At 46.1% G+C, this 23659-nt stretch overlaps 1 protein-coding gene across 1 annotated transcript in view; it reads right to left on the bottom strand.

Annotated features, from left to right (window-relative positions):
* Positions 1–11562: 11562 nt before the first annotated feature.
* PRMT3 (protein arginine methyltransferase 3) overlaps positions 11563–23659 on the bottom strand; it is a 95140-nt gene continuing 83043 nt past the window's right edge. Inside the window, exons 14-16 of the mRNA XM_066583593.1 lie at positions 23104–23154; positions 22856–22943; positions 11563–11739 (exon numbers count right to left, since the gene is read on the bottom strand). Of these exons, the coding sequence (XP_066439690.1) occupies positions 11630–11739; positions 22856–22943; positions 23104–23154 (249 nt within the window). The 3' untranslated portion in view covers positions 11563–11629. The remainder of the gene's footprint in view (positions 11740–22855; positions 22944–23103; positions 23155–23659) is intronic.

Below are 23659 nucleotides of genomic sequence, written 5' to 3'. Positions count from 1 at the left end.
AATACTGCCCCCTATGTACAAGAATATAACTACTATAAGACTGCCCCCTATGTACAACAATATAACTACTATAATACTGCCCCCTATGTACAAGGATATAACTACTATAATACTGGTCCCTATGTACAGGAATATAACTACTATAATACTGCCCCCAATGTACAAGAATATAACTACTATAATACTGCCCCCTATGTACAAGAATATAACTACTATAATACTGTCCCTATGTACAAGAATATAACTACTATAATACTGCTCCCTATGTACAAGGACATAACTACTATAATACTGCCTCCTATGTACAAGTATATAAGCACTATAATACTGCCCCTATGTACAAGGACATAACTACTATAATACTGCCCCCTATGTACCAGAATATAACTGCTATAATACTGCCTCCTATGTACAAGTATATAAGCACTATAATACTGCCCCCTATGTACAAGAATATAACTACTATAATACTGCCCCTATGTACAAGAATATAAGCACTATAATACTGCCCTTATGTACAATAATATAACAACTATAATACTGCTACCTATGTACAACAATATTACTACTATAATACTGCCCCCTATTACAAGAATATAACTACTATAATACTGCCCCCTATGTACAAGAATATAACTACTATAATACTGCCCCCTATGTACAAGAATATAAGCACTATAATACTGCCCTTATGTACAATAATATAACTACTATAATACTGTCCCCTATGTACAAGAATATAACTACTATAATACTGCCCCCTATGTACAAGAATATAAGCACTATAATACTGCCCTTATGTACAAGAATATAACTACTATAATACTGCCCTCTATGTACAAGAATATAACTACTATAATACTGCTCCTATGTACAAGAAGATAACTACTATAATACTGCCCCCTATGTACAAGAATATACCTACTATAATACTGCCCCCTATGTACAAGAATATAACTATTATAATACTGCTCCCTATCTACAAGAATATAACTACTACAATACTGCTCCCTATGTACAACAATATTACTACTATAATACTGCCCCTATATATAAGAATATAACTACTATAATACTGCCCCCTATGTACAAGAATATAACTACTATAAGACTGCCCCCTATGTACAACAATATAACTACTATAATACTGCCCCCTATGTACAAGGATATAACTGCTATAATACTGGTCCCTATGTACAGGAATATAACTACTATAATACTGCCCCCAATGTACAAGAATATAACTACTATAATACTGCACCCTATGTACAAGAACATAACTACTATAATACTGTCCCTATGTACAAGAATATAATTACTATAATACTGCCTCCTATGTACAAGTATATAAGCACTATAATACTGCCCCTATGTACAAGGACATAACTACTATAATACTGCCTCCTATGTACAAGTATATAAGCACTATAATACTGCCCCCTATGTACAAGTATATAAGCACTATAATACTGCCCCCTATGTACAAGAATATAACTACTATAATACTGCCCCCTATGTACAAGAATATAACTACTATAATACTGCCCTTATGTACAATAATATAACAACTATAATACTGCTCCCTATGTACAACAATATAACTACTATAATACTGCCCCCTATGTACAAGAATATAACTACTATAATACTGCCCCCTATGTACAAGAATATAACTACTATAATACTGCCCCTATGTACAAGAATATAACTACTATAATACTGCCCCCTATATACAAGAATATAACTACTATAATACTGCCCCCTATGTACAAGAATATAAGCACTATAATACTGCCCTTATGTACAATAATATAACTACTATAATACTGTCCCCTATGTACAAGAATATAACTACTATAATACTGCCCCCTATGTACAAGAATATAACTACTATAATACTGCCCCCTATGTACAAGAATATAACTACTATAATACTGCCCCCTATTACAAGAATATAACTACTATAATACTGCCCCTATGTACAAGAATATAACTACTATAATACTGCCCCCTATGTACAAGAATATAACTACTATAATACTGCCCCCTATGTACAAGGATATAACTACTATAATACTGCTCCCTATGTACAAGAATATAACTACTATAATACTGCCTCTATGTACAAGAATATGACTACTATAATACTGCCCCCTATGTACAAGAATATAACTACTATAATACTGCCCCCTATGTACAAGAATATAACTACTATAATACTAACCCCTATATACATGAATATACCTACTATAATACTGCTCCCTATGTACAAGAATATAACTACTATAATACTACCCCTATGTACAAGAATATAACTACTATAATACTACCCCCATGTACAAGAATATAACTACTATAATACTGCCCCCTATGTACAAGAGTATAACTACTATAATACTGCCCCCTATGTACAAGAATATAACTACTATAATACTGCCCCCTATTACAAGAATATAACTACTATAATACTGCCCCCTGTGTACAAGAATATAACTACTATAATACTGCCCCCTATTACAATAATATTACTACTATAATACTGCCCCGTATGTACAAGAATATAACTACTATAATGCTGCCCCCTATGTACAAGAATATAACTACTATAATACTGCCCCCTATGTACAAGAATATAACTACTATAATACTGCCCCCTATGTACAAGAATATAACTACTATAATACTGCCCCCTATGTACAAGAATATAACTACTATAATACTACCCCCTATGTACAAGAATATAACCACTATAATACTGCCCCCTATGTACAAGAATATAACTACTATAATACTGCCCCCTATGTACAAGAATATAACTACTATAATACTGCTCCTATGTACAAGAATATAACTACTATAATACTGCTTCCTATGTACAAGAATATAACTACTATAATACTGCCCCCTATGTACAAGAATATAACTACTATAATACTACCCCCTATGTACAAGAATATAACTACTATAATACTGCCCCCTATGTACAAGAATATAACTACTATAATACTGCCCCCTATGTACAAGAATATAACTACTATAATACTGCCTCCCATGTACAAGAATATAACTACTATAATACTGCCCCCTATGTACAAGAATATAACTACTATAATACTACCCTTATGTACAAGAATATAACTACTATAATACTGCCCCCTATGTACAAGAATATAACTACTATAATACTACCCTTATGTACAAGAATATAACTACTATAATACTGCCCCCTATGTACAAGAATATAACTACTATAATACTGCCTCCTATGTACAAGAATATAATTATTATAATACTGCCCCCTATGTACAAGAATATAACTACTATAATACTGCCCCCTGTGTACAAGAATATAACTACTATAATACTGCCCCCTATGTACAAGAATATAACTACTATAATACTGCCTCCCATGTACAAGAATATAACTACTATAATACTGCCCCCTATGTACAAGAATATAACTACTATAATACTGTCCCCTATGTATAAGAATATAACTACTATAATACTGCCTCCTATGTACAAGAATATAACTACTATAATACTGCCCCCTATGTACAAGAATATAACTACTATAATACTGCCCCCTATGTACAAGAATATAACTACTATAATACTGCCCCCTATGTACAAGAATATAACTACTATAATACTGCCCCCTATGTACAAGAATATAACTACTATAATACTGCCCCCTATGTACAAGAATATAACTACTATAATACTGCCTCCTATGTACAAGAATATAATTATTATAATACTGCCCCCTATGTACAAGAATATAACTACTATAATACTGCCCCCTGTGTACAAGAATATAACTACTATAATACTGCCCCCTATGTACAAGAATATAACTACTATAATACTGCCCCCTATGTACAAGAATATAATTATTATAATACTGCCCCCTATGTACAAGAATATAACTACTATAATACTGCTCCAATGTACAAGAATATAACTACTATAATACTGCTCCTATGTACAAGAATATAATTATTATAATACTGCCCCCTATGTACAAGAATATAACTACTATAATACTGCCCCCTATGTACAAGAATATAACTACTATAATACTGCCTCCTATGTACAAGAATATAATTATTATAATACTGCCCCCTATGTACAAGAATATAATTATTATAATACTGCCCCCTATGTACAAGAATATAACTACTATAATACTGCCCCCTGTGTACAAGAATATAACTACTATAATACTGCCCCTATGTACAAGAATATAACTACTATAATACTGCCCCCTATGTACAAGAATATAACTACTATAATACTGCTCCCTATGTACAAGAATATAACTACTATAATACTGCCCCCTTATGTACAAGAATATAAATACTATAATACTGCCCCCTATGTACAAGAATATAACTACTATAATACTGCCCCCTATGTACAAGAATATAACTACTATAATACTGCCTCCCTTATGTACAAGAATATAACTACTATAATACTGCCCCCTATGTACAAGAATATAACTACTATAATACTGCCTCCTATGTACAAGAATATAACTACTATAATACTGCCCCTTTGTACAAGAATATAACTACTATAATATTGCCCCCCATGTACAAGAATAGAACTACTATAATATGTACATTTTGCTATAATACACAATATATAGATCAGTTTCCATCCTGTTATAACTTCCAGCAGTGACTTTATATTCCGCCCTTCCGGATGTTTCTTCGCTGCAGTCACACATTCGGTGTCATGTAGTTTGGTGACATTGGACAGAAACTTTTCCAACTTCACCTCATTTACGGAGAACAAACCTGTTCTGGCAGCTGCTAATTGATTAGATTTTTAATTGCTGCTGAGCATTAGTCCTCCTGATGCTTCGCTGTCACTCGGCGCTCCTGTTGCTGTCACTGGAGTTCTGCGTTCCTTCTCCTCAGGCGGATACAGTTATAAGGCGCCCGCCGTTTAGACAACGATTATCGCTCGAAAATTGTTATAACGATCAGAAGTGAGGGGCGGTTTTGCTTTAAAAGATGGACGTTTTAACCGAGCGAAAATCGTTGGAAAACGGACGTCGCGGCCGGCGTGTGAGTCGTTAGATTATCGCTTGCGTAAAACGATGATTGAGCGATTGAGAGGCGCGTGCACCCTGTGAGGGGAACAAATAGCGCTCCTTTGTATCGGCTCGTGCAAATCGTGGCGGCGCTTATCGGGTCTTCAAGAAAAACCAGCTGTGCAGCAGCGACAGAAAGAAGCGAGATGTAATAAGACGACGCCTCCTATAGGTGATCTGTGGTAAGGGATTACGGAAGACTTCTATGAAGACCACTAGATGGTACAAAGCACGGTATTGGTGTCAGTGGTATGTGAATAATCGCTTGGTCCTCCGTGTAGTTTCGTGTATTAACCCATTAGTGACCTACAAGAACCTGCGGCTGTGTCTAGGGAAAAACATTCTCTGAACGGACCTTTAAATATTCTGTATGTGTCCAGTCCGCTAATTAGTGAATTTAACACAACGGCTCGTGTAGGGGTGTCCAGCGATGGCATCGAAAATCAATCATTGGGTGGTGGCTCCGCCTTTAGCCGCCTGAATGTAAGGCCCGCCAAACAAACACTCCCCTCAAATCGCTGAATGAATGCCATTTAAACCCAACGAAGAGCCAACAGCCGAAACATGGATTGTAAGCGGACTGAAAGGCAACGATGAACGAATGGGTAACAAACGGCACGATGGGCGCACGTTCACACGACGGTTATCACTCAAAGGGCGGCTTTTGAGTGAATCTTGAGCGATAATCATTGTCTAAATGGGCCTTAAATGGTTATAACAACAGGATTAGAACAGAACAGCCCGCTCTCCTAACCCCACATTGATGACAGATTGTTAACCTGCTAAGGGACTAAAGGCCCATTTAGACCCAACAATTCTCGCTCAAAATTCACTCAAAGCCGTCTTTTGAGCGAGAATCACTGGGACTAAACGCGGAGCTATTGTGCAGTTTTCATTAACTATTCGCTCATCGTTGTCCTTCAGCAAGCTGAAAATCAACGATGATTCTTATCAGTGCGCCACGCTTAGTTCTCAGCAAAACTATTGTTCAGCTGGTATCCCACTCAGAGAACGCAGCAAAAGTATGAAGACAGCGCTCCAGCTGTCTTTTGTATACCCCACTTGGAGCGCTCAGCTGTATATCAGCTGAGCGCTCCGAGAACACAGCAGCTGTATACAGAAGACAGCGCCCCACTTGGAGAGCTGAGCTGTATACCAGCTGAGTTTTCAGTGGACACAGCAGGAGTATGCAGAAGACAGCGCTCCAGCTGTGTTCTGTATACCCCACTAGGAGAGCTGAGCTGTATACCAGCTGAGTTTTCAGTGGACACATCAGGAGTATGCAGAAGACAGCGCTCCAGCTGTGTTCTGTATACCCCACTAGGAGAGCTTAGCTGTATACCAGCTGAGCGCTCCGAGAAGACAACAGCTGTATGTATTAGATAGCGGTCCAGCTTGTCTTCTGCATACAGCGTGAGCCTCCATTTACACAATTATGCAAAGTGAACGCTTAAAACGGTCACTCACACTGCCGTTTGGGCAAATGTTGACAGATCATCTTGCTGTGTAAATGCACATGATAAACCCCCGAGAGGTCTTCTGAACGAATCATCGTTGCATCCAAATGGGCCCTGACATCTGTGGGAAGCTTCAATCTCATAAGCAAATATGAAGTGGCCAAATGAAACTCAACGAACCCCGCGGACTCGTCAGAGCAGTGGATCCCGTTAGTCAAAAATGATTTGGTTTGGCGCTACAGCTAGGGGCAGCAGCAGGGGTTCCCGGTTTCACACCCTTTAACCCTAAAAGGGCGTACATGTGTGCTCTCCGAGTGTAGGGTGTGTGTGGAGTGGGAGCAGAACCTTAAGGCTGGGTCACACGGGGCGGATTTACCGGGGCATATCAGTGTGGAATCTCGCTGCGGCAAATCCGCCTGCGGATGCTAATCCCGGGATTGGCCAGCTATGTGGACGAGATTTGTCAAAAATCTCATCCACACGGGATGGCCAACAAGTCACAGCAAAGCCGGCGCTGGGGAGCGGATTCCCCCGGCCGCAGCATGTCCGTTTTTCTGTTGCGGCCCCGCTGCTCTCTATGGGAGCACCGGCCGCAATGGAAAAGCATACAACCAAGCCGCTCCAAAGCCCATGGCTAAGTGCTGCGGGTTTTGAAGCTGCGCGTTCCCGGTGGGGATCTTACGTTTTTTCACTGCGGCAAAACCAGTGTGACCCCAGCCTAAAAAGTTTTATCCGTTATTGTATAAAATAAGGCCTCCTGCAGGCTGACGTATTTGCATTGTGGCGTCCACAGCAAATACAGCACATAGTAGTCAATGGCAAAACGCCATTTCATCTCCACGAGGACACAGTTTGCGATGTTCCACTTGAGGAGAATAAATCGCAGCATGCTGCAATTTTGTGCGGGTTACGCACGGCCGGCTTCCATCGAAGTTAATGAAAGCCGTCCGTTCCACAGTGAATACTGCGGGTAACGTTTACACGCGGCGGAGATGCTGTGTGATGTCTGCAGCCGAAGCGCACAGCAAATTCTGCAGCATTTCCACATCCACAAAGTTAAAATCCGATGCAAAGCAGAAAATCCTCACTTCTGCGCACTTCTTTACCCGGTACCCAGGAACCTCTAGTGAGCGGCGCGAATGTTGACCATTTTGGATGCGGAAACACTGCAAAATTAGCCGCAGAATTTCCACCCCTGGACGTAGCGCAGCCGGTCTGCCCCGAGTACACAGATGCATGAGCGCTCCCTCACACGAAGGTCGTTTTAATGCTCAGATAGCCGCGCTAAAATGGGTGAACGGATAGCAGCTGTGAGCACATCGCCGCTGCTACTTGCGAGTACTCCGCTCCCCCCCTACCTCCCCCCTTTGCCGGCCGTCAAATCTTTGTGCAAAAAATGGCGCCTATTGCACCATCTTCTGATGCGCAATTTTTTTTCGGCACATCAAAAAAAGCGTTCATCTGAAAGAATCGATAGGAAACCTACTCTACGCTCGTGTGAAAGAGCCCTAAATCTGCTAAGATCCCAAATCCCAATCAAGCATGAAAACGGTGAATGCACCCTCACCCACATAAAGTAGAAGATGGAGGAGAGGAGGAGAATAATGGCTCACACAGGTGTGAATGCTGGGCAAACCAAAAACGTACTTTTTCCTGCAAATTTTGGCCCTTCTTGTGTTCATTTGCGTGATAAATTATGCCAAAAAAACCCCACCCACAAGCAGATCCATTGATTTTAGGCGCAGATATGCAGTGAATACACATGTATCACAGGTATTGGCGCGGTCCCATTGGCATCCGTAGGCCATTTCAAACTGTGATACGGACAAAAACACAGAATGCGCCTTTTTTTCCACGTGCACGAAAAACACAAGTCTGAATGTCCCAATACAAATCAATGAGGATTCAATGGTCCATATTTCTGCCCATGTGAACGAGCCTTAGACACAGGGTTTGTTTGTAGTCTGTAACCATGGAGACACATAAAGCCACATCTGGGCTGTATACACAAAACGGTAGATGTTTAAATCAAAGTTTATCGACTATTTACAAAGTTCCTTTATTTTAAATGCATTGATGCAATAAGTTGGTTGCAGAAGTATACACACCCGCTAAATGGGGACTCTGCTATATACAAGTGAGCAGCATCTCACAGAGGTGGGACACTTCTCAGGTATTGGGTACATGGAGCATTGATGGTACAGACAGACCCCCGTGGGAGATCCTTTGTCTGCGGCCCGGACCCTCATGGCAGCCGCCGCGCCGAATGGGAAGTCTGCAATTTAAGAAAGAATTAAAGGGTTTAATTACAATGAATACTAATGAACGCCTCAGGTGACTTGTAAGAAATCAGTTTTGTGCCTCAGCAGGAGATTGGCAAGAGTCAGAGAAGCATGAACTGTAAACTAATGAAGGCGGGAGAGACGGCTCTAATGATGGAGTTGTCCGTAACATACAAGTTGGGAACATACATGTACTTTACACAAGATCACACGTGTGCCAACCCGGCATTCACACTGGAACTCCACAGCAGGATACAGTACTGACTGTATGGTTAGCTGCATCCCCCTCCTCCCCTTATATGAATGCTACATAGTGGTACATGGCCCCCACAAATCTTAATAGTTCAGAATTGCTGAGATAAAGGGCCTACCCTAAAGGGTTAAAAGGCTGCTATGGCAATGGACTGAGATGCACCAGAATCTGCACCAAACCTCAATGCTGCGGTACTGAGCATGCTCCGGCATAGAATAGATTGGCCGAGGCTCCCAAATAAAAAGGACAATTTTGTGCTGTGCAACAGGAGAGCGCAGGGACTGACCGTGAGCAGAGGTGCTGCGGAGCAGGGCTGCAACGGTCAGCAGAGAGGAGAGAAACAGCAGCTCCTGCCTGGGGTACACTGGTGCCACTGAACTGAGACTGCCCGGAACGGCAATGAGAGAAAGGGTTGGTGCTGCAGCCGCAACCTGGCGGAGGCTTCAGAGCTGTTAGGAGGATCTAAGAGAACCATGGCACGGTTATCCTCCCAAACTTGAACTAACCTCGGCCAGTGGTGACAATGGTTCCCGCATGACAAATCATAAGTGAGGCAAGCCTCTGTTCCAAAATTAGGTGTACACACCATTAGGGGCACAAGTAGCAAACGGGCCTGTTGAAGGAACCATGAACTGTTGAGGAGATCGTATCGTGAAGTGAACTTCGGAATAAAACATATATACACAGAGGAGCGGTAGATTCTCCTCAGGCTGCATGTACCAATGTCCCTCTGCAGAATGTGCGACCCTTCCCACTCTCATTTAGTACCTTAAGAATGCTTGCACCAAATTTCACGCTTGTACGACACAGAAGTTACATTACATAGGGGTACACTGACTCTTGCAATTAGCATTAAATCAAGTTGTAACCCCTTTTTCCTTCCCATTTAGGACCTAAAGAATGATCACCCCAAATTTCATGTTTGTACGACATCGGGGAGTTAGAGAATCAGATTTGGTACGTTACAGAGGGGCGCCAATACTTTTGCACTTAGTATGGAATAATCTAGTTTACTTTTCCCATTTAGGACATAAAGAATGCTTGTGCCAAATTTCATGTTTGTACGATAATGGGAAGTTAGAGAATTAGTGGCGGGTCAGTCAGAGCTTTAATATATATATATGGATTCATCTCTAAAAGACGGACTGTGCGTCGCATTACATGATTCGTCTGTCCTACACGGCTGATGCGTTTGCAGCATTATTGATACATTCTTTAGGTATTCTTCTATATCAAGTACAATAGTGTTATTAACCCCGGATCTCGTTAGCTGCAGCTACGAGTTAATGCTTATTATACCATTACTCGCTTATATTACTCTTCTTCCTAAATATCGTAACCCTTTGGTTCTCTCCTGCCGCATTGTATCCTGGATCCCCCCCCCCACCCGCCACAGACAGCTTTAACCTTTATATATGTAAAACGCAGTAAGCAACCTTTCTGCCATTGCAAAAAATTGGACTTGAGAATATTAGGGACGGTCATCTGTGGGCTTTGTTTCCGGGGGACTCATCTGGGTGACACCTTTTCAGTAGATTTGAGCCGCATTAACTAAAAAGTGGTCACATAAGATTTTATCTGCTCTACACCCGACTGCCTTTTTATGCCGCACAGACTTGTTTTAGGGTCACCATTTACTACCATTTGTGCACATTAATGCTACAGGCATCGGAGGGCTCAGACCGCTTTGTAATCCAGCATACACCCACAGCATTCAGATGAAGAGCCTGTTTTGCCTGGAAACGTATCATCCACTGGATTCAATAAAGCGATTCGGCCAAGATACACGTAGCTACAGGACAACTTTTGATTGGTGGGGTCTTGAAAGTCCCTACATGAATGGGGAAGAAGTTGCATTGCCACTCCATTCATTTCAATAGGAGTGCTGGAGATGGAGTTTAGGCGCATGGCAATTTATGGTGTTCATCAATATGAATGGAGAGGCAACGCACATGCACAACCTCAGCCCCATTCATGCAGGTACCTTCGGGACCCCTGTTCTCAGCATCAGTAGGGGTTCCCAGTGTTCGAACCTTCATGGATCAGGAACTTCTCTTCTCTTTTGGGTAGGGGAGAACTTTCCATCTTGGCACCACCCTATTAAGCTTCACTCCTCAGCTTCCAGTTTTGTTTTTTCCACCAAGGTTGCGCCAGTCCTTTCCCTTGAACCACGTTGCATTATTGTTATCTGTTTCGCTAAGACTGCCTCTTAGGGCTGCACAGACTTGCTGTCAAGGCCATGGCATGACCCCCAATTCTGTATTCGGTGGGTTTCCAAAGCCTAAAACCAATGACCTCTTGAAAGGAGTTCTTGGATAAAGAGATGAAAATAAAACTACGAAATCAGTTAATTATCGGGGTCAATCAACAACATTGGGGCGGCTTACAAAGCGGCGGCCCAGAATCGGTTACAGACTCTGAAGGTCCATCCCCCTTAATGAACAGACTGGACTAAACAAGCGCAGGTCAGTTTTAATGACTTTATTGAAAGTGATAGAAAAAGAAGTGCTGAATTCCGCAGTGATGTCGGCCATTACTGCAGCAGGTAGGTCTGGGTGAGGCTATTTACAGACAGGGTTATAATAAGAGAACGCGGGTCCTTCCTGTTCTTCCGCACAGTTATCTTGCCATCCAGAGTTTTACCTGCAGACAGAAAGACGACATCTTTGAATTAAACCAATTAGTGCTACGAGAGCTAATCAAAATGAACATGGGACGTGGGGGGGGGGGGGGGGGTGTAGACCTTTGCAACCTCTTTCTTCTGCTACAGTTCATCTAAAATAAATGAAGCCCTAATCTTGTTTACAGATCTCCTGTTTAGTGCCCGTCACCCTAACCAAAGATGCTGATGACCTGCTAACTCCAGAAGCCTCAAAACATTAATCAACTGTTGAAAACGCAAACATTGAGGAAACTTCGTGCAGCAGATGAGACACATCACGGTTACAACCCTTTAAATACTGGAATATGTCCAGTAGTGGAATCTGCTCAGAATCAGCCGAAACCAGTAGGACCCAGGTACACCCATCCACTGTTCAGAGAAGTCTGGCCAGAAGTTGTCTTCATGGAAGAAATGCCAAAAAGCGATACAAAGAAGCGATACAATAATGTGTCTGCAGACAGCAGTGAAGCACGGGGGAGAGCGGTACAATAATGAGTGTCTGCAGGCAGCAGTGAGGCATGGGGTATAGTGGTACAATAATGAGTGTCTGCAGGCAGCAGTGAGGCATGGGGTATAGGGGTACAATAATGAGTGTCTGCAGGCAGCAGTGAAGCACGGGGGAGAGCGGTACAATAATGAGTGTCTGCAGGCAGCAGTGAGGCATGGGGTATAGTGGTACAATAATGAGTGTCTGCAGGCAGCAGTGAGGCATGGGGTATAGGGGTACAATAATGAGTGTCTGCAGGCAGCAGTGAAGCATGGTGGAGAGGGGTACAATAATGAGTGTCTGCAGGCAGCAGTGAAGCATGGTGGAGAGTGGTACAATAATGAGTGTCTGCAGGCAGCAGTGAAGCACGGTGGAGAGTGGTACAATAATGAGTGTCTGCAGGCAGCAGTGAAGCATGGTGGAGAGTGGTACAATAATGAGTGTCTGCAGGCAGCAGTGAAGCATGGTGGAGAGTGGTACAATAATGAGTGTCTGCAGGCAGTGGTGAAACACGAGGGAGAGCGGTACAATAATGTGTCTGCAGACAACAGTGAAGCACAGTGGAGAACGGGACAATAATAAGTGTCTGCGGGCAGCAGTGAAGCATGGGGTAGAGCGGTACAGTAATAAGTGCCTGCAGGCAGCAGTGAAGCATGGTGGAGAGCGGTACAATAATGAGTGCCTGCAGGCAGCAGTGAAGCTTGGTGGGGAGCTGTACAATAATGAGTCTCTGCAGGCTGAAGTCAAGCATGGTGGAGAGCGGTACGATAATGAGTGCCTGCAGGCAGCAGTGAAGCATGGTGGAGAGCGGTACAATAATAAGTGTTTGCAGGCAGCAGTGAAGTATGGTGAGGGCAGTACAATAATGAGTGTCTGCAGACAACAGTGAAGCATGGTGGAGAGCGGAACAATGTGTCTGTAGGTAGCAGTAAAGCACGGTGGAGAGCAGTACAATGAGTGTCTGCAGGCAGCAGTGAAGCATAATGGAGAGCAGTACAATAATGAGTGTCTGCAGACAGCAGTGAAGCATGGTAGAGAGCGGTACCATAATGAGTGTCTGCAGGCAGCAGTGAAGCATGGGGGAGAGCGGTACAATAATGAGTGTCTGCAGGCAGCAGTGAAGCATGGGGGAGAGCAGTACAATAATGTGTCTACAGGTAGCAGTGAAACATGGGGAAGAGCGGTACAATAATGAGTGTCTGCAGGCAGCAGTGAAGCATGGGGGAGAGCAGTACAATAATGAGTGTCTGCAGGCAGCAGTGAAGTATGGTTGAGAGCAGTACAATAATGTGTCTGCAGGCAGCAGTGAAGCATGGCGAGAGCGGTACAATAATGAGTGTCTGCAGGCAGCAGTGAAGCATGGGGGAGAGCAGTACAATAATGAGTGTCTGCAGGCAGCAGTGAAGCATGGGGGAGAGCGGTACAATAATGAGTGTGTGTAGGTAGCAGTAAGTAGAAGCTGCTCAAAATCAACCGAAACCAGTAGGACCCAGGTACACCCATCAACTGTTCAGAGAAGTCTGGCCAGAAGTTGTCTTCATGGAAGAAATGCGGCCAAAAAGCGATACAAAGAAGCGATACAATAATGAGTGTCTGTAAGCAGCAGTAAAGCATGGTGCAGAGTGGTACAATAATGAGTGTCTGTAGACAGCAGTGAAGCACGGGGGAGAGCGGTACAATAATGTGTCTGAAGGCAGCGGTGAAGCACGGGGGAGAGCGGTACAATAATGTGTCTGAAGGCAGCGGTGAAGCACGGGGGAGAGCGGTACAATAATGTGTCTGAAGGCAGCGGTGAAGCACGGGGGAGAGCGGTACAATAATGTGTCTGAAGGCAGCGGTGAAGCACGGGGGAGAGCGGTACAATAATGTGTCTGAAGGCAGCAGTGAAGCACGGGGGAGAGCGGTACAATAATGTGTCTGCAGGCAGCAGTGAAGCATGGTGGAGAGCACGACAATAATGTGTCTGCAGGCAGCAGTGAAGCAAGGGGGAGAGCGGTACAATAATGTGTGTCTGCAGGCAGCAGTGAAGCTTGGTGGGGAGCTGTACAATAATGAGTCTCTGCAGGCTGAAGTCAAGCATGGTGGAGAGCGGTACGATAATGAGTGCCTGCAGGCAGCAGTGAAGCATGGTGGAGAGCGGTACAATAATAAGTGTTTGCAGGCAGCAGTGAAGTATGGTGGAGGGCAGTACAATAATGAGTGTCTGCAGACAACAGTGAAGCATGGTGGAGAGCGGAACAATGTGTCTGTAGGTAGCAGTAAAGCACGGTGGAGAGCAGTACAATGAGTGTCTACAGGCAGCAGTGAAACATGGGGAAGAGCGGTACAATAATGTGTCTGCAGGCAGCATTGAAGCATGGTGGAGAGCGGTACAATAATGAGTGTCTGCACGCAGCAGTGAAGCATGGTGGAGAGCAGTACAATGAGTGTCTGCAGGCAGCAGTGAAGCATGGTGGAGAGCAGTACAATGAGTGTCTGCAGGCAGCAGTGAAGCATGGTGGAGAGCAGTACAATGAGTGTCTGCAGGCAGCAGTGAAGCATGGTGGAGAGCAGTACAATGAGTGTCTGCAGGCAGCAGTGAAGCATGGTGGAGAGCAGTACAATGAGTGTCTGCAGGCAGCAGTGAAGCATGGTGGAGAGCAGTACAATGAGTGCCTGCAGGCAGCAGTGAAGCATGATTGAGAGCAGTACAATAATGAGTGTCTACAGTCAGCAGTGAAGCATGGTGGAGAGCGGTACAATAATGAGTGTCTGCAGGCAGCAGTGAAGCATGGTGGAGAGCAGTACAATGAGTGTCTGCAGGCAGCAGTGAAGCATGATTGAGAGCAGTACAATAATGAGTGTCTACAGTCAGCAGTGAAGTATGGTGGAGAGCAGTACAATAATGAGTGTCTGCAGGCAGCAGTGAAGCATGGTGGAGAGCAGTACAATGAGTGTCTGCAGGCAGCAGTGAAGCATGATTGAGAGCAGTACAATAATGAGTGTCTGCAGGCAGCAGTGAAGTATGGTGGAGAGCAGTACAATAATGAGTGTCTGCAGGCAGCAGTGAAGCATGGTGGAGAGCGGTACAATAATGAGTGTCTGCAGGCAGCAGTGAAGCACGGGGGAGAGTGGTACAATAATGAGTGTCTGCAGGCAGCAGTGAAGCACGGGGGAGAGTGGTACAATAATGAGTGTCTGCAGGCAGCAGTGAAGCACGGGGGAGAGTGGTACAATAATGAGTCTGCAGGCAGCAGTGAAGCATGGCGAAGGCTCCTTGCAAGTTTGGAGCTGGATTTTAGCACATGGAGTTGGGGATTTGGTCAGGATTAATTGGGTCCTCAATGCTGAGAAATGCAGGCAGATTCCTACCTATCATGCAATAGCATCAGGAAAGAGTCTGATTGGCTTCAAACTTATTCTGCAGCAGGACAACCACCCCCAACATCCAGCCTACGACTACGTTCAGCTTGAAGACCAGCAGGGACTCCTGCAAGTGATGATTTAGCCCACGGAGCCCTGATGTCACATCATCCAGTCTGTCTGGGGTTACACGAAGAGATGGAAGGATCGGAGCGAGCGACATCCACAGAAGATCTGGGCTTAGCTCTCCAATATGTCCTGAACAATCTCTGTGCCGAGTTAGTTCAAAAACCGTGTGCAAGTGATGCTATTGTGAAGATAAAGAGCGTCACACTAAATCCTGATGGAATTTACTTTTCTCTTTTGTTTTGCCACTTAATATTTTGTTAATAGACGGAATTAAAGCCATTAACCCTTCTATTTCTGAAAGCGTTCTTACTCTGCAGCATTTCCTCCACACCTGCCTAAAACTTATGTGCCGCATGGTATGTTCGCTATAAGGTAATGGAAGGGAATGCATCTACCAGCCCTAGTAGATTAGGCAAGATATATCACACCGTATGCGCCATCTTGGAAAAATTGGAGCAATTTGCGCCATTTCCCCCCCATTTTCAGGCACTTGATAAATTTCCTCTACTGCCCGCTACAACCGAGAAGATCCCAGCAGGACATCCCTTCTGTCCAGCATAGAACTGGAAAGGTCCACACAATTGTGAGTTCTCTCCGTGTCCCTTTAAATCTCTGGCGTCCGTCGCAGCGCTTTACCGGAGAGCAGTAATCAATGTATAATTTGCTGCTTGGAAGCAGCAGCTAAACCTTCAATCTGCTTTGTGGCGTATTCTCCTCGCCGCCGAGCCCGGAGCTTCGTAACACGCGGCCTGATCGCAACAATTAATCAGCGTCATGTAGATATCAGATGACTGATGTATTCAGCGGCTCGGCGGCCCTGGAGAGAACGTCTCCAAGGTATAGATCCACTTCACCCCGTCCTTAGCAGCCCCCTCCGGGCCGCCAGGACTCGGCGGCACAGCCTGCAGATTAGGAGGGAAGCCATTGCATTATTACCCGGCTCGGACCCTTTCTTTAGCCCTTGAAGGACTTCTAAACAGTCAGCCGACATCTGCTTATACATATACAGGGTGGAGGGGGGCGCCAGTGTTACCACTCAGAGTATTGGGCATAGAGGGGCAGCCGGGGAAGGTTCCCTCTGTGCCTCCAGATCTCGGATGAGATGCAGGATGGAGCTGCCATGAGTCCTACAACATGCGGACGGCTGAAGGTCACCACATTCATAGGGTCAGTGTATCTTATGCTGATTGCAGGGCTCCCACACTCCATAAGGTCACCCAGTCCATATATCTGACCAAGACGTATTCTGTATACTAGTGAAGGATTAGTGAAAGACAAAGGTAAGAAACGAGCAGTTCGTCACGAGCTCCAACCGCTTCATTACATCAAGATCCATCAGCAGAATCGGTCTTGTGGTTGGCTTTCACTTAAAACCAGCATTTGTGCACTTTCCAAATGAAGTCTAACGAGGGAACCTTGTCACCTCCGAACAGCACCATAGACGAAGTTTTGGTGCTGTACCGGGGAGTTGGGGGGGGGGGGGTATCATTTGTATCCTTACATGCTCCCGATTGCCACCGGTGAAAATGGCACTGGACATGCAGGCATGGCCGAGTGGTGTGCACACGCACTGCCATACAAGTCTATGGGGGAACACGTGCACGCCACTCAGGAAGATGGAACAATACCTCCGCAGCGCCACCTATTGGATGGCAGCATTCCTTCAAATCCCTGTCACTTTTTAACAAATCTTAGCAATGATTGGGGATAGGAAACCAAACCGGAAAAACCATACACAGACGTTTCGGTGGGTTTGCCCCTCATCAGTGCCCAGTAGGCTTCTGGCTTAATTGGTGAGAGGCCTATGATGTGGGTCAGGTGGGGTGTTGTATCTCCTTAAGGCGGGCACCCAAGTGGTGTGTGGAGACACCTAGGGGGTGAGTGGGTTGGGAAGGGCATAGTCTCCGCACAAGGAGAGCACCCTGAAAGTGAGTGAGGTGAGTTATAAGGCCATGCAAGCTCCTCTGGGTAATTTATGCAAATAAGGAAGTTGGAACAATACCTCTACAGCGCCACCTATTAGATGGACCTAACAAGCGTTATATCCTCATGCCTAGTGCAATCTTCACCAGTGGACACCGGTGAGTATAAAACCGGTACCCTCCCCAACTCCATGGAACAGTCCCATAACTTAGTTCATGGTGCTGCTTCAAGGTGACAGATGCTCTGCAGGTAGGGTACCAGGGGCGATAACCTCTGCAGACTATTTGTGAGGTCAGTACAATAAGACTACGGGGGTTCTGGATGCGGCAGTCAGGTAACACCCTACTTTCCTGCATTCGGAGTTGGGGTGACAACACCCCCTGCAGTCAGGGTTGTGGGGGTGCCTATAGCCCCCGGCAGATCTGTAATGGGGCTCGCTGCCATCCCACGAGATGCATGAAAGAACGGCTGTGATTCCGCAGACCTGCACTACGTGATTAATCCCGGCCGGTTTTGATGACTTTCACCTGCGTATGCAAATATTTTCCTCTCCAATGAAAAACATTTTTTGCAATCTCATCTCTTTTTCTTGTAGAGCGTTCTGCGACAGCCGCGTCCATTGTGACAATAAATAAGTGCTGCGCCCGGGCAGGATCCGAAGGCGACAATTGATCAGAGGCTAATTCCTTCATATTTCCTCCTGGTCGGCTCCCTCCCTGCCAACCAATTCCGGCTGGACCGGTGTGAGAACTAGCTCGGAGTTACAGAGTATAAAGTGGGGGCCGCGCGAGAAGGGAGGTGGGGGGGGGGGGGGGGATGGATGCAACATACTACTGTTGTATTAGTCCAGGATCTGCTGCTATGGTGCGGGGTGCTACCTCCAAGGAGATTTGTAAGTGGAGTGACTGAGGCTGGCTGGTTTATATAGTCATGGAAAAGGGGGACCGGACAGAGCAAGGTCAACCCGATTCCCTGTAACTGTAGGCTAGCCATGGCCGCCAAAGACAGTTCATGAAAGGAGATGATAACCGCCAAGCTTCCCGATACTTAAGAGTTGTCCACTTGTAAATACCGTGTTTTCCCGATAAGCCCCACCCCAATAAGTCCTGCCCCAAGTTTTTTTTTTGGAGGGGGGGGGGGGGGGGGGGGAGTAGCTTAAAATATAAGCCCTCCCCCAGAAATAAGCCCTAGCTAGACTACATTAAAAAAATAAATCCTCACCTAGCAGCTGGCGTTCGGGTCCCTCGCGCTGGTCTCAGTCACTGCTGGAGGCTTTCCATATCCTCCTGCAAACCGACAGAGCATTACTCCCTGGTAGCAGGGCTTGAATACCCCGCCTCCAGCAAGCTAATGCTCTAATTGGTTAATCGAGCACCTCGTCGCCCAACCAGAGCAAGCGCTCGATTAACCAATCACAGCCATTCAATAAAGTGATTCGATGAATGGCTGTGAATGATTAATCAAGAGCAGGCTGAGTGGCTGATGTGGTGCTTGATTAGAGCATTAGCTTGCTGGAGGCGGGGTATTCATGCCCCGCCACCAGGAGTAATACTCTGTCTGTTTGCAGGAGGATATGGAAAGCCTCCAGCAGTGACGGAGACCAGCACAAGGGACCTGAACGCCAGCGGCTAGGTAATTATTATAAGACAGAGGAGGGGCTTCTCTACCTCCCAGGCGGCGCCATCACCACAGAGGAGGGGCTTCTCTACATGCCAGGCGGCGACATCACCACAGAGGAGGGGCTTCTCCACCTCCCAGGCGGCGCCATCACCACAGAGGAGGGGCTTCTCTACCTCCCAGGCGGGGCCATCACCACAGAGGAGGGGCTTCTCTACCTCACAGGCGGCAAGATCACCATTGAAGGGGCTTCCCTACCACGCAAGGAGTGACATCACTACGGATAAGGGGGCTTCCTTATGACACACACAAGTAGTAATTGTCTGCCAGTGGGATATTTGATCAGTGGAGGAAATGTTGGTTCTGGAAACTGGTTAACAGCCTCTTCTCCTGCTTTCATGACAGTCTGATTAGCGATCACCTGGTCAGTCCTGTGTGCTTCGCATCTGGGCCTCCAGAAACACACTGGGCCTAAAATGACTGGACTGAACTGTATTTGGTCAGTAGTAATATGGTGGAGGAGAGTAACCGCCATCTTTTGTAATGTAAAGTGTCAGTCATAGAGGCATGGATGCCAGCACAATGGAGAAGGGGCTTCCCTACCACACAAGCAGTGACATCACCAAGGAGGAGGGGCTTTCCTACCACACAAGCAGTGACATCACCAAGGAGGAGGGGCTTTCCTACCACACAAGCAGTGACATCACCACGGAGGAGGGGCTTCTACAGCACAAAAAGTAACCTCACCACTGGAGAGGTAGGTGGAGTTTTGAGGATATGGCAGGGCTTCTTCTAAGGCCCCACAGAGGTTAGAAGATCATTCAAGACTCCACCAGACCACCTTTTTCTACATGTCTCAACAAAAAGCTAGAAGCCCTGAATGCCATCCGAGCTGCTCGAGATCCCAACGAGGTGGCATCTGCATCAGCCTGCTTTCGGTTGCAGGAGACCAGCCAGGAGATTTGTAGTGCGGGAAAATATCCAAGCAGCAATAAGATCTCAATACTCCGCTCTGGGTGGCCTCTTTGTTGACCTCCTATCCTCCAAAGCGCTACATTCGGGATGTCAGCCTCTAGGAGACGGCAAGCAGCATCTTTTGTCCTCTGCCTATTTCGACGACCACATGGTTGATCCCGGTTAAGTTAAACTGCGATCAGCTGTTGAACTTGGATTCACAATTCTTGGATCAAAAAGTGTTGGTGCAAATGTTTCTCCTTAAACCAAGTACTCTTCATCTGTGATCAAAGGGTGAACCTAAAAGAGAACACGTGTCACGCACCGCCATTGGCGACCGTGGTCATGTGATCTTTCCAGCATTCATAGCAGTAGTAAAATTGTGGATAATTCCAATCGGCAAACATCGGTGTAACATCAGCCCTCAGGAGAAACCTACCAGACCATCAACCCAGTCCGCCATCTTGGATTGTGGCTGTTAAACTAAGTCCAACTAGTTTGATCTGTCAAAGTCGAGGATCAACTTGAACCAAGATCACGGGCTACGTTTTCCTACTTTAAACTTTGGTGCAACCGGCCCTTAAAGTGATAGGAAACCAACGTCCACTGATGTCTGCAGCATGCCCGAGGCCGTATTTACACGGGTGAGTGCGATATGGGTCCAAGAAAGTCGGTCTGACATCGCCCTCTTAAATCCGTGATTTTCCCGGTGAGTGCAATGTGAATTGCGAGGAAGAAATAAAAGCCGCGCACATCATATTCACGAGCGTTACAATCACATCTAAATAAGAAAATGTTAAAAATCGCATTCGCTTGAAAACACTTGTATTTGCAAGTTTTTAACTCGCCCTTTGGACGTAAATGGGCGGAATTGCAGAAAAATAGGAATGCAATTTTTATCTCTCTCACAGGGAGGGGCAACAAGCAAACATGTGGACGGACCGATGGGAAATGGGTTCTATTTTCGTGCAAATTGTGAGCGCCTCGCAACACCGTAAGAGTTGGGGGTCTCGTAAGGATAAGCGGTTGTACAGCAGTGACTGACGCACCGTCAGGAGGTTCACACACTGATGAGGTGCGCCATATTCAGGGCAGGTTCTCGCCAAGACAGACAGTGTAGGATCACGGCTGGAGCGGGTCGGTCTGAGCCGAGCGTCGCTAGGACTGCAATGCGGAGCCGGCGTGTGAATGAACACATTATGTTTCCCCCGGCATCGTCTATAAAGTTCCAGAACACATCACTCTCCTCTCGCGGTGACAGGCAGGCTCGACAGAAGCGCTTTATCTACCGCCGAGCCCCCCGCCTCCGCGGCGGCTATCTATAGGGAAGGTAATTCAGGCTTCGTGGAGAGGGACGGCCCAATTAATGAGAAGAGACAAACAGGGCTTATGTTCCTGACAGCGGCCGTGATGACAGGTAGTAAAGAGACACGGGGAGGGGGGCGTAACAGACAGACGAAAAATGGACGCGATCATCAGGAAGACCAGAAGGATGAGGCGCAGACTGAGGGGGCTGGAAGTTAGAGTCAATAAAGGAGGATATGAGGGGGGGGGTTGTAACATAATATGTAACTTTATAGATGGAAAGGGAAAGATTATAATGTTACAGGATATATGAGGAGGGGGGGATAAGAAGGTCACGCTGCAAGAAGGAGGGGGCGAAAGAGGAGGAAGAGGTCACGCTGCAAGAAGGAGGGGGCGAAAGAGGAGGAAGAGGTCACGCTGCAAGAAGGAGGGGGCGAAAGAGGAGGAAGAGGTCACGCTGCAGTAAGGGGACAAGGGGGAGGATATACTACAATAAGGTGGGGCGGAGGGGTGCAGAGGAGGGGGAGATCACACTGCAATAAGAGGGGGTGCTTAGGAGGGGACCGGAGGAGGTCACAGTGCAATATGAAGGGGGGAGAAGAGGTCACACTGCACTAAGAGGCGGGGTGAGGAGGAGGTCACACTGCACTAAGAGGCGGGGTGAGGAGGAGGTCACACTGCAATAAGAGGCGGGGTGAGGAGGAGGTCACACTGCACTAAGAGGCGGGGTGAGGAGGAAGTCACACTGCACTAAGAGGCGGGGTGAGGAGGAAGTCACACTGCAATAAGGGGGGCAAAGAAGGAGGAGGTCACACTGCAATAAGGGAGGGGTGTAGAGAAGGAGGAAGTCACACTGCAATAAGGGGGGGCAAAGAAGGAGGAGGAGGTCACACTGCAATAAGGGGGGGGCAAAGAAGGAGGAGGAGGTCACACTGCAATAAGGGGGGGCAAAGAAGGAGGAGGAGGTCACACTGCAATAAGGGGGGGGCAAAGAAGGAGGAGGAGGTCACACTGCAATAAGGGGGGGGGCAAAGAAGGAGGAGGAGGTCACACTGCAATAAGGGGGGGGTGTACAGAAGGAGGAGGTCACATAAGCTACCATGTTACAGGAATGAACTAACAAACCTATTTGTCTAGCGTGTATTTTTATTGACTGGACCATGCGGGATGGAATGGCGCAATCTAGTGGAAGAGTCCAGCCTCTCTCTTTAGCGCCGTATGTGCCTGATATACCGGCCTGATGAAGGCCCAAAAGGAAGACAAGAGTAGTAGAGAGGAAGGCGTGTGAGGAGTATATGAGCGGCGGAACCAGGACGGCACGTAACCCGCAGTCATCTCACCTGCGCTGACCGCCAGCGGCTTCTCCAGAAGGAGCACCGTCTGCTTCCAGTGGGTCCGGGTGCACGTGGGGCCGGTGGAGAATGACACCTAATGACACAGATTGGGAGCAGTAGTTGTAATATCACGCTACATTACTTTATTACATGCTTACAACAACAAAATGCACCTCATGCGCACACAGCCCGGGGCGCGCCGCACGAAACAAGCACGCTCCTAATTAATTTACACTGGTGTCTGATGTACTTACTGGTGTATGACAATCCTTCTCGAAGAACATGTCAAAATATCCGGCTACGGCCTGGAAGAGGGAAATGGGAGATAATCAGTCAGTGACGGCAACCGTGGAGGACGGCGGGAAAACTAATTACTAACGCAAGAAACCAAATACAATGTAAGAGCCTCTATGTTTACCAGCGCAGACCCCCAAATACACCCCTCTTGCCAATCTTGCAAATCTGTTGGGTCACGCCAATCGAGGACCCCATCATAGGAGCCCGGACTATTTCCGGCTATCTGTAGCGATAGTGAAAGGGCAAAAGGAAACGGACACCAGAGGCGGTCCTGCAGCTTCCCATGGCGTTCGTGGCGTCAGTTCCAGAGGTCTCCCTGCAGCACTTTCCTGTCCGACTATGAACGCTGGACCAGTGCAAGAAAATATCATCCATCGTATCCGACCCAGGAGTAATACCACGAGGACCTCATACTGCAGGGCCCCATATATACTAAGTGGCCCCATGCCATTCTTCAACCTTACAATCCCATATACAGATGTAAAGTCACTCCTATCATCTCCGTCTCCGCGC

This window comes from Eleutherodactylus coqui, chromosome 11 (assembly GCF_035609145.1).
Source record: "Eleutherodactylus coqui strain aEleCoq1 chromosome 11, aEleCoq1.hap1, whole genome shotgun sequence".
In the NCBI taxonomy this organism is placed as follows: Eukaryota; Metazoa; Chordata; class Amphibia; order Anura; family Eleutherodactylidae; genus Eleutherodactylus; species Eleutherodactylus coqui.
This window is presented reverse-complemented; position numbering and strand designations above follow the sequence as displayed.